The sequence below is a fragment of the Sebastes umbrosus genome, chromosome 3, assembly GCF_015220745.1.
Source record: "Sebastes umbrosus isolate fSebUmb1 chromosome 3, fSebUmb1.pri, whole genome shotgun sequence".
NCBI lineage: Eukaryota > Metazoa > Chordata > Actinopteri > Perciformes > Sebastidae > Sebastes > Sebastes umbrosus.
Genome location: NC_051271.1, coordinates 12,706,405 through 12,718,904, shown reverse-complemented (window position 1 = coordinate 12,718,904; position 12,500 = coordinate 12,706,405). Strand labels below are relative to the sequence as shown.

The following is a 12,500-nucleotide window of genomic DNA, read 5'->3' as shown; positions in this document are numbered from 1 at the left end:
CACAAACATCCACTGTACATTCACTAGATATTCTCAGAGCTAAACTAACTCTTCTGCAGTGTGTAGTGTGCGCGCATGCACGTGTGGAGGTGGAGCGAGACAGTGAGAATCCGCGCGGTGTTTGAGGGAAGGCAAGCAGGCAGAGGAGCAGAGACTCCGGCCACACGCGAGCGCGCATATGGGAGTGCGCATATGCAAGCGAGCGCGCATGGGAAACCGACCCGTTAGATTTATACGTGTAAAACGTTACATACAGTCCCTTTAAATGTACTATATGTAACAATTTTTACATGTATTAATTGCTTTGTATTGCCAATGTGTGAACGGATTGTAATGAATCTTAAAGGTCCCATATTAGAAAAGCTTCAGTTTCCCAAATGTGTTAAAGGTACTATATGTAACTGTATGTAATGTTATTAATGACACCTGTGGCTGTTGAATAAACAGCAGTCAGCGTCCTGTTGTGCATGCTCGTGCTGGGTAGGTGCGAGCGAGCATCCTGGGCATCAGCCGAAACAGTGACGTGACCTTACATTACAATCATATATCTTTGAATAATGTTCTGTAATGTCCCTCTATTGCATTTGGACCATTGGCTCCATGACACTAGCTTGCAGTTTGCAAATTACTTTATCAGGTACAAAGCAACCAACGGAAGATCAACACCATGTAGCTAAGTTACAGCTAGCTGGCTAACCTTAGCTTAAGCACTCAGGACAGTATTTTTCTACGTTGCTACACATTTGTTGGCGCTTTAGGGGAGCTGAAGCTCAAAACGTTCATAGCCCTCCTGTTGTCTTCGGGTCAAATTGACCCGAAGACAACAGGAGGGTTAAACAGGCCAACTGATGATAATGAACAAGGCTATTATTTGACAATAATGTTTTCTTGTCTGGCTATTATTAATAATATGAGCATACTTTTGTTAATTTTTCATGACCTAATGTTGAATTTCTGTGGATTTATCCCTCCTGTTGTCTTCGGGTCAATTTGACCCGAAGACAACAGGAGGGTTAAAGGTCCCATATTGTAAAAAGTGAGATTTTCATGTTTTTTTTATTATAATGAATAGGATAGGATAAGTGGTTACAGATAATGAATGGATGTATAGATGAATGACCAAAATCGATGCAGCAGAGGCCGAGCTTTACCCATGCTAGTGGGTAATGCTCTAAAACACTGAATCCTACACTTCCCATAATGCAGCTCAGTAGCATGTTTTCATAAGACCCTCATTGCCTGGTAAATGTCCATGGCTACGTTCCAAATTGCATACTTTTTACTTTTAGCACATATTGCAGCTGCTCTTACAAAGCACATACTGTTGCATTGCAGTATGCATACAATTGGGACATACTACTTCACCTTGAACTTTGACCCTCTAGCTCATATATCTGCTGCGCAGAGGATTGCGGGTCAGAATAGCCAGAAAAGCATGCTGGCTTGCATACTGCAAAATACGAGCAGATGTAGTGGGACATCATGGTATTTTTTGGTATACTGCAATTGACATACTATGTATTAGGACATACTGAATCTTTTTCTGGCATACTAAATAGTACAGTAGTATGGGAATTGAAACGCATAAGTCCAAGCCCTCAAATGCTTTCTATTCGAAACAAATAGGTCGTCTCCTTCTAGATCAAGCTGAGATTAAAAAAAAAAAAAAAATCATCAGGGTTATTTTCTCATGATGAGTAAACTGACCTGCATGAGTAAGTGCCCCTTCTAACTGTGTCGTAGTCATATGGTTAGATTAACCTGTTAGGAGGCTCTTGGGTTGAAATTAGCTACCAACCCCATTCACCCACCACCTTGTGTGTAGTCTGCTGCGTGCAGTGTACACACTACACAGCAGACTACTGTAGAGACCCAGTACTTCTAAACTAGAATAATACCTGGGCCCACATTTTCTGTGTCAATTAGTTTGAGGTAATTTCATTAAACACAACTTTATTTAGGATTATATGCACCAGTGGCGGCTGGTGACTCAAAACATTGGTGGAGGACAGGAGGAAAACCAACTCATGGCGTCATGTTATTTTACACTAAATGGCTACTTATCTCTACTTTCTTTCATCATTAAACAGAAGAACGTAATTCATATTAACAAAAGAGTCGGGGGTATATCACACTAAACAAAAATATTACATATATTGAGTGTCTTAATAGCCTTTTTCTTAGTCAAATTAGAAAGTGGTGTCACATATTGCTCAACATCCTTCAACAAAATAAGATATTTATTGTTACATTTATATTTATGAATAAAAGATTAAAAGAAAACATATCAAATTTATTATGAGAAAAAAAAATTTTTTGAAGAAGAAACCAAACACCACATTTCCCCATAATAATGTCTTTAAAGATATGATCAATGATAAATCTGCAAAGGTCTTTATATCTTTTTTAATTGTTTTTATTTCTGCATATATGTAGTGATTGAGAGGGTAATATTTATGAATAATTTTGAAGGACTCTTCCTTAGCCTTATTCACTATTAGGTATTTACAGTGGCGGCTGGTGGAAATCTAACTGAAGTAAACTTTGATGTCATCATGATTTAAGGAAAAAAAAAAAACATGCAAAAACCTAGAACACATTTAAATCTTACTTTCTTTATTATTGTTATTTCTTTTCTTGGTTTTGTTTTGGTTTTGAATGTTGAGGTTGTTTTCTCTAAGTGTACTTGATGGGTTTGTCTGTAAGCTCATCTACTTAAAAGTTGGTTTATAGACTGTTGTAATTACAAACAGTGGATTGCATATATAAAAACAGCCTTGAAAAAAAGGAAAAAATAAAGTATAAAAAAAAAAAAAATTTTACTTTCATTTTATTTATTTATTCATTTATTTCATTTCATTTATTTAAAGCTCTATGGTGGTATTCAACTGCGGATGGTGATGTATGGATTATTATGATGACAAATAAAAACGCGCACTATAAAGCACGGGAAACATTGTGACCATTGGATCTTCAACATGTCAGGGTGAATTAATTAATTTAAAAATAGTAATTTTGTGTTCTTTGCAGCATGTTTGAGCTTTTGTTATCATATGTGAAACTCTGCACGTAACAGACGATACGTTTTCTCTGAGGAAAACTCTCTATGGATTCCCAGTCTGTCTGTGCAACATGACGGGGAGAGATCCAGATGTGCTTACAGGATGAAAGTATTGTCTTGTGACTGATTGTCTCAGCCTCTAACGCCTCACCTAACGGATTCTTTCTGTTCTCACAACATGCCCAAAAAACAACACAGGTGCGCCAAAGGAGCCACGAAATGACATAAAGTGTGTTTGTTACTCCCGACGCTTTGAGCAGGAAAACGCTCCACACAGAGAAGGATGCTTCTGAGGACTGACTGGATGAACATCTACTGTATCTTAAACATGACCCAACATTGTCAGCCTATACCAGGGGTCTCTAAGCAACCTGCAGCTCCGGAGCCACATGGGGCTCTTTAGCCCCTCTCCAGTGGCTCTCTGTGGACTTATAAACATATTAGTGGAAATGAATAACTGTTTTTGGTTCACATTTTCAATTTTATTCATCATTGTTGTAGGTCTATGGTACGACGGTACGACGGAGTATTAGGGCCACATTGAGGGAAAAAAATAAATCTGAGATTTCGAGAATAAAGTCATAATATTACGAGAATAAAATCATAGGTTTACAAGAAAAAAAGTCGTAGTATTATGAGAATAAAGTCATAATATTATGAGAATAAAGTCATAGGTTTACAAGAAAAAAAGTCGTAGTATTATGAGAATAAAGTCACAATATAAAGTAGTAAATTTACGTGTTATTTTCTTTTTTTTCTCTCTAAAATTATGATTTTATTCTCATAACATTACGACTTTTTTCTCATTATATTCTGAATAAGTCTTTACATTTTAAAGTTTATGGCATGCAAGCCTGTCCTATATTCACATCGGGTGAAATTTATCTTGATTTAATTTGATCTTGAAGAATATATCCAACAAACTAAAAAAAATAAAAAATTCATAAAAAAGAAATTACAGGTAAATAAATAATGAAGGTGGTTGGATTCACATTAACTAAATTAATGCAAATTTTCAAATGTTTTGTCAGTCTTTTAGTCACCATTATGTGTCTATCTCAGATAGATCACAGCTTGTGTCTTTTTTAAAAAAAAACATGCTATGGCTCAAGCAGATGCGCATAGAATGTTATGATGCAGCGTCATGATATTCTATGCGCATGCGTGGAACGGCGCATGAATGTCATGACCTCATGTCACGATCACAGCCACTGGAATGTTATGACGTCACAGCAGATCAAAGGAAGAGTGTGTTCAGGAACAAACCATAGCTAGACAAACCAGGGATTCTCATATTATTTTAAGATTTAGCAACCTGCGATTTGAAGAGTTTTGAGAACAACCGCGATGTCTCAATATCATTTACACAACGCTATGCGCCGCGCAGCGATGGAGAAATTACATCTCGTCCGTGTGTCAAAGGAGCCTCAACGGCTTCCAAAAGACTTTTATGACAAACCTCGACATAAGAACTTTAAACTGGAGTCAAAAGAACGGTCGCTGACAGTGGAGTTGGAAAAAGTGAGGGAGGAAAGTGTCGTGCACCTGCAAGTTGTGCAAGATCTGCAGAACCAACTGATGGATGCAAGGACGCAACTGAAAAGGGAGATTAAGGAAAAGGAGACGCTTCAGGTGGAGTTTGAAGGCATCACAAAGAAAAATAACACTCTGACAAGACAGCTGGAGACGGAGACTGTTGAGGTGGCCAGACTTCAATTTCTGGACAAAGTAGACCAAGCAGATATTGAAGATCTGAGGGACGTATATGACCTCAAGCATCGTGCAGCTCAACAAGACGAACATGAGCTGTTACTCATCAGCGATAAAGATGAGGAAATACAGAAGCGGACCTATGCTGGAGAAGAGATGAGTCAAACACTGCATGATCTTCTGAAAAAAGAAATCTCTCTGAGTGAGCAGAACAGGGACGCCACCAATGAGCTGGCTCGACTTCAGTCTCTGACAGCAAAACAATATGAGGAGAAGAGAAACCTGAAGACAGCTGTTCAGGATCTCCAGTACCAAATGGAGCTGGCTAACGAACAAATCTGCCAAATGGATGAGCAAAAAGCAATCCAAACCAGGAAAATGGCTTATTATGAGGAACAGTTAGATGAATATCACATCCTAACAACCGATTTGAAGCAATCAGTCTGTGATCTTAAACACCAGCAAGAGGCGAGGCAAGAGGAGGAGATAGTAGCTGGCGCTGATCTTCAGCACCAGGTAAGAGAAGGTCAGGAACTCATCTGGGATGAAGATGAGGAAATACAGAAGCTGACCTGTGCTGTAGAAGAGTTGAGTCAAGCACTGCATGATCTTCCAAAAAAGGAAGTCTCTCTGAGTGAGCAGAACAGGAACGCCACCAATGAGCTGGCTCGACTTGAGTCTCTGACAGCAAAACAAAATGAGGAGACGAGAAACCTGAAGACAGCTGTTCAAGATCTCCAGTCCCAAATGGAGCTGGCTAACGAACAAATCTTCCAAATGGACGAGCACAAAGCAATCCAAATCGGGAAAATTGCTTATTATCAGGAACAGTTAGAAGAATGTTACATCCTAACAACCGATTTGAAGCAATCACTCTATGATCTTAAACACCAGCAAGAGGAGGAGATACTAGCTGGCGTTGATCTTCAGCACCAGGTAAGAGAAGGTCAGGAACTCATCAGGGATAAAGATGAGGAAATACAGAATCTGACCTGTGCTGGAGAAGAGATGAGTCAAGCACTGCATGATCTTCAGAAAAAGGAAGTCTCTCTGAGTAAGCAGAACAGGAACGCCACCAATGAGGTGTCTCAACTTGAGTCTCTGAATGAGAATCTGCGGAAACAAGTTCAAGAACTGCAGAAAAACGGGAAAATCACAGCTGATGAGAACCAGAGCCTTATCGCGAAGGTGGCTTGCATTGAATCACTGAGACAAGCAGAGACTGAACATCTGTTGGCAGCAGTCCGTGATCTTCAGCACCAGGTAAGAGAAAGTCAGGAACTCATCAGGGATAAAGATGAGGAAATACAGAATCTGACCTGTGCTGGAGAAGAGATGAGTCAAGCACTGCATGATCTTAAGACAAAGGAAGTCTCTCTGAGTGAGCAGAACAGGAACGCCACCAATGAGGTGTCTCAACTTGAGTCTCTGAATGAGAATCTGCGGAAACAAGTTCAAGAACTGCAGAAAAACGGGAAAATCACAGCTGATGAGCACCAGAGCCTTATCGCGAAGGTGGCTCGCATTGAATCACTGAGACAAGCAGAGACTGAACAATTACAACGGAGTGAGGAACTCATCAGGGATAAAGATGAGGAAATACAGAATCTGACCTGTGCTGGAAAAAAGATGAGTCAAGCACTGCATGATCTTCAGACAAAGGAAGTCTCTCTGAGTGAGCAGAACAGGAATGCCACCGATGAGCTGGCTCGACTTGAGTCTTTGACAGCAAAACAAAATGAGGAGACGAGAAACCTGAAGACAGCTGTTCAGGATCTCCAGTCCCAAGTGGAGCTGGCTAATGATCAAATCTGCCAAATGGACGAGCACAAAGCCATCCAAACCAGGAAAATTGCTTATTATCAGGAACAGTTAGAAGAATGTTACATCCTAACAACCGATTTGAAGCAATCAGTCCGTGATCTTAAACACCAGCAAGAGGCGAGGCAAGAGGAGGAGATACTAGCTGGCGTTGATCTTCAGCACCAGGTAAGAGAAGGTCAGGAACTCATCTGGGATGAAGATGAGGAAATACAGAAGCTGACCTGTGCTGTAAAAGAGTTGAGTCAAGCACTGCATGATCTTCCAAAAAAGGAAGTCTCTCTGAGTGAGCAGAACAGGAACGCCACCAATGAGCTGGCTCGACTTGAGTCTCTGACAGCAAAACAAAATGAGGAGACGAGAAACCTGAAGACAGCTGTTCAAGATCTCCAGTCCCAAATGGAGCTGGCTAACGAACAAATCTTCCAAATGGACGAGCACAAAGCAATCCAAACCAGGAAAATTGCTTATTATCAGGAACAGTTAGAAGAATGTTACAGCCTAACAACCGATTTGAGGCAATCAGTCCGTGATCTTAAACACCAGCAAGAGGCGAGGCTAGAGGAGGAGATAGTAGCTGGCGTTGGGCAGCAGGGAGATGAGAACTTCTCTGAGACGACATCTGGGTATCAGAGCGATGAGAGCCTCCCAGAGTCTCCAGCTTCTGTGTCTCGGACCAGAAGTTTCTTGTGCCGTTCTGCTAAATGTCTGCTGAAAGTAGGTCTCCCGCTTGCCATCACCGCTGTGGGTGTAGGCCCAGGGTGTAACTACCTGATGGACTATACCTACTACCAGCTACTGCCCTACGCCAACAACTTTGAATTGCCTTTCATGTAAACTACAATCCCTACAAACTACAACTCCACTTTAAATCCTAACAACAAAGTAATTTATAAATATAGATTATGAATGTGATAAACATAATTTATATTTATAAATGAATGGGAACGGTGGAGCAGTGGTGAGCACTGTCTGTGGGGCCTTTCTGTGTAGAGTTTGCATGTTCTCTCTGTGTCTGCATGGGGGTTTTCTCCGGTTGCTCCGGTTTCCTCCCAAAGTCCAAAGACATGCAGCCTATAGGTGTGAGTGTGAATCATGACCTCTCACCTGATGTGAGCTGTGAAGGCTCCTAGTGGGTGAGAGGTACGGGCAGCTGTTGTTCAGGAGGTAGAGAGGGTCGTCTGCTAATCGTGAAGATTAGTAGTTCGGTCCCCGGCTCCTCCAGTCCGCAGGTTGAAGTGTCCTTGGGCAAGATACTGATCCCAAAATTGCTCCCGAAGGCTGTGCCATCGGTGTGTGAATGAGCTTTTTGTGTGAATGTTTAAAAAAATTCAATTAAATAAATAAATAAATAATTAATAACAACAAGAATTTGGAAGGGAAATTGAATCTGTAAAATGAAAAAGACATTAGATAAGAACACTTGAGTATCATAATAATGACAAAATTGAAAAACGAAATACAAAATGAACACTTCACTTACAAAGAAACATGTAATACATTTATGTTGCACACACACATTATGTAAAATATTACTGCACACTCAAGGGGAACCTCCACCAATCCTGCACTGGCATCACTTGTAGTCGAACCATATTCACTGGTAACATCTAATTGTTCAACAGCGATGAAAGCGTGGAGACATTGTGGAGCACAATGTAGAACAAGTAAAAATACAGGAACACATAAAACACATAAAATGAGGTCGATCTCCCCCTGACTCAAGACAAATGTGCCGGTGCAGTAACTGTCTACTTGCTTTTAGCCCTCCTCTTCCGCCCCCAAACTGCCAAAGCATTTCTCAAGTTAGTTTTAATTCCACAGTGGGCAGATGACAGAATTATATGCAGTGTATTGATAGTATGTGTCTCTCAATGGTCACATGTCACTTCTTCCTCCAAACACTAGATGGTAGGCATGACTTAGAAATGGAAAGACTGAAGGACTATGTTCAAAACGTCCTTGGCTTCATATTCAGATATTACATTCAGAAATTATGGTGCATCACAAGTCCATAGATTACTTTAAAACAACTGTTTGCCAAATTCAGTAATTACATCACTGTGGTTTAGGCTAATATTACAATTCCTGGCAATTAGTGGAGCAGAGTCGAGAGTTGAATATACATTTAGCTGAGAGTTAGCCGACATCTGAAAGTGTTCGATTAGATTGTTTCTAGCTTCTGTTTTCCACTGTCATGTATGCGTGTGCCTTTTTACCACACTGCCATGTATGTCACCGTCACTCCATTGTCATTCATTACCTTAAATTAGAATTTAATCATTGAAGCATTAGAAGTCTTGCTGGTTGAATCTGATAATTGTGTTAATCTCAAAATCGTATTCATTTCTTAACACTAACAATGTGTGTTATAAAGAGCGCTAAGTCTAGGCCACCAAAAACAAATATACCTCTATTTCGTTTACACAAGTACATATTTTTACTTCGGTAACCTTGTAATGGTGTCCTATCTTGGCCTCATTTTAATATCAAGGAATAAATAAAATAAATGAAATAATTACAATAATGTCTAAAGTGTCGTGCCTTACAGCACCTATAAAAAGGAAGGCAGTTCCATTCATGTTTCCTGTAATGGAGCTGTGATATTTCTGGTACAAAGAACTTTATTTATTGAAAGAGTTTATTTATGGAGTGCATAAACAGCTGGATTACCAGCATCACTCTGAGCAGTTTCTCCACAGCATCCCATCGCTAGAAGAGTCTCCTAGGGCTCATTCCCATCTGGTCTGCTGTTTAGATTTTAAAATCGCACTGAAATGCTGCATGTTTGATTATCTTGAAAGACAGAAACTTTATTTTCCCCTTGCTGGCAGAACAAGCAATTCATTGAAATGCCCATCAGTGCCCAATGGTTGTTTCTAAGTCCATACAGCTTCATGGCAGCAGTTAGAGGTCACTAATTCTAGCTTCAGGACCGACCATTGTACCTTATAAAGCATGGTAGGATGGTCATCCCTCACTTTGCATAGATTACGACATTTAGTCTATACGATCATCTCTGGCAAATTTCACTTACTTAAGCCAGAAGTTTGTATTTCTGCAAAACAGTTATAATCTTAGGTCCCATAAATCGCTTCAGTTTAAACTGCCTTATATCAGCACAGAAGCTGTCAAAACAAGTCTGTTCCACTACGGTCCACATATATAAGTTTCTCTTTCAGTTCAGTTCCCCATTGGAAAGGAGCAGGAAAGGGCGAGAACGGGAAGATAAAGTGGTGAAAGTATTCTAAATATAGCGTACACTTAAACAGATATTGATTTTTTTTTAGGTGAGCCTTTCTTTTAGTTGGCTGAAATACATTTTTCTGTCGTCCAACTCCACAGCATTACATTGCTTTGCTCCGGTGTCGGTACTCCAGTCTATTTCTCCAACCTGGGGGCGTGCAGACCACCATCTATAGGTAATACACCTAATATGGATAAGTACCTCATACAACCCCACTAGAACTATACCTTTAAACATCTCCAATATCATCTGAGATAGCTTTTGCCCATATAGTTTGCTTCATAGATAGCTTCACAAGTTTAACTGCTTCAAACAGAGACAGATCCAGATGTTAATGTCCTTAAATAATCCTCGTCTTTCGTAGACCTTAATGAGAAACATGTGAAGTGCAGACATCTTTTATTCTACCAGAACCCCTTTTTTTTTTTTTACTTTAGTAGACATAAGCTTCATAAATACTATGCAGAGAGCATATCACTGTCGTGCAGCTACTCAGGAGTATATATGAAGCTGATTTGTGAAGTTCTTGAACTTTAGGATTGCAGCGTCATGCTGATGAGGTTTTTATTCAATCTGTTCTTGAAGGCATGAACACTATTGGTGTTAGCCCTGGGGAGAAGGAGTTGGCCCTGGGTAGTGACAAAGCCTGGTGGCCAAGTGTCTGTGCCATGCTCTGCATTGTGTATTAACGGTCACAATACAGGATGTCCTAATTTTAAATGCCAACAAAACCTCAACGGCTCACAGTGAACCTGTGAGTGTGTGAACACAACTTTAGAGGAAACTGAGGTTTTCATTTGGACGCAATAAAAAAAATCTCAGAGCCCATTTAAATGTAAAGAGAAGTCTAAATGTTGAAGAAAACCAAGCAGTGAATAGAAAATTAGCCAACATGTTTTATCATTACTACTTTTTAGTTTTTCTAGAAAAGAGCAGCTCGCCTACATTTCACTGTTCTTTCCAGGAAGTGACTGTGTGACCTCAGGTGTTTCATAACCGATATATATTTCCTTTTAAACTGCAAAGCTATGATTATTTTTTATCATATTGTTAGGGTTAACTGTGCTTTTATTCTATTATTTAAATGTTAAGTTGTAAATTTTAAATATAGATATCTGTGACGGTATCTACAGTATATCTGTATTTGTAACCCACCCGTCCCATGATGTTCCAGGGGTGATGCCGACTGAAGGACTTGCAGCAGCTGAGGGCGGTGGCCGCCACGACGAAGATGATGAAGAAACTGAGGCACATGCTGGTCTGCATCTCCTCACCTTCAACAACACACATACCACGCTGAAGGTGAACAGCAGCTGGAAAGCCAGGATGGTGAACACCTGCACAGGGAAAGAAGAAAAACAAGCACTTGGTTAAAACACTTATGATCAGTGATCATTTATGGATTAAAAAAAATCGATTTTACTTGCAAGCATTCACTGCCATTTTATTATGAGATTGTTGGATTATTACACTTTATAGCATGCACTACATCTGACCTAGCTCTCCAGAAACCCTTGTGTTTTAATATGCTTTGCAGTGTCCAGTAATCAAGGTGGTCTAACGCAGTGACTCCCAACCAAGGGGTACTTCAGCTGCTGCAAGGCAGTACATGGAAAGTTTATGAAGTAACTCAACTAACTTGAAAAAAAATTAAATAAATCATGACTTGGTAGAGAAAAGTAAATCCATATTTATTGTCACAAATAACAATAAACTACCAACTACAATACGTACCTCCCAAAAATATATTTTTTAAATAGATTTATATTATATTTATATATATATATATATATATTATTTTATAATTTTAATTTTTTTTATATTTATTTATTATATTATTATATTAATTTCATTTATATATTATTATATTATTATTAAATTATATTTATTTATATTATATATATATTTTATATATATATATATTTATATTTGTGCTCCGCTTCAACCCATCACCCAACGCAATCCACAAATCCACCCCTGAAATACACATACTCTTTGTTGTACGAACACAATGCTTATTGAAATATTAAAAATGTTCCTCTTAAATAATAGTTTTAAATGACCAAATCCATCCAGATCTAAAATGAAGGCTTTAGAAGCAGACTCTATGACATGCCAATGTTTTTAGCCCCCTTGTTGTACAGCTGACTACCAGAAAAGTTGCTTTTTGTTCCCCCATTTGTCTTTAGATAGTTCTCTTTTAATGCAAATTTGAGTGATTTTAGTGTTTGTGAACTGTATTTTATCTCTATTTGTGTCAATGTGTCTGCAACTTTGTGTTCTTGCTGCTGACCGTCTTGGCCAGGTCTCCCTTGGAAAAGAGGTTCTTAATCTCAATGGGACTAACCTCGTTAATTAAAAAAAATTCAAATTAATTTCAATGCATGTGACTTTAAAAACAGTGTGTTTGTGTGTTCCCTATTATATTCCACATTATTTACTATCCTGATTGCTCTCTTTTTTAAATATGCATAATGGTTGTAAGTTGCTTTTGGTGTTAAGTGTTACCAAAAACTTCCACACAGTAATTCAGATATGGTGATACAAGTGAAGACAATCCTCTTTCAATTTGAAGCAAAACGAACACTAATCCACGTTATTGGTATTGGTACTGCTCAGAGTGATGCTGTCCTGGGATTCCCCCTCGACACAGTGGAGGTG

General features: G+C 39.1%; 1 protein-coding gene across 1 annotated transcript; it reads left to right on the top strand.

Annotated features, from left to right (window-relative positions):
* The first annotated feature begins 4,342 nt into the window (after positions 1–4,342).
* On the top strand, positions 4,343–7,429 carry LOC119484896 (golgin subfamily A member 6-like protein 22). Its single transcript, XM_037764073.1, has 2 exons — positions 4,343–5,999; positions 6,327–7,429. The coding sequence occupies exons 1-2, from the start codon at positions 4,409–4,411 to the stop codon at positions 7,427–7,429; spliced, it is 2,694 nt and encodes an 897-aa protein (XP_037620001.1). The 5' UTR covers positions 4,343–4,408.
* Positions 7,430–12,500: the final 5,071 nt, after the last annotated feature.

Excerpts from the sequence above, each read along its gene's own strand:
- LOC119484896 (XM_037764073.1), top strand. The coding sequence starts at position 4,409 with ATGTCTCAATATCATTTACACAACGCTATGCGCCGCGCAGCGATGGAG. Across the intron at positions 6,000-6,326 it reads GAGACAAGCAGAGACTGAAC|AATTACAACGGAGTGAGGAA; the intron begins ATCTGTTGGCAG and ends CAGAGACTGAAC.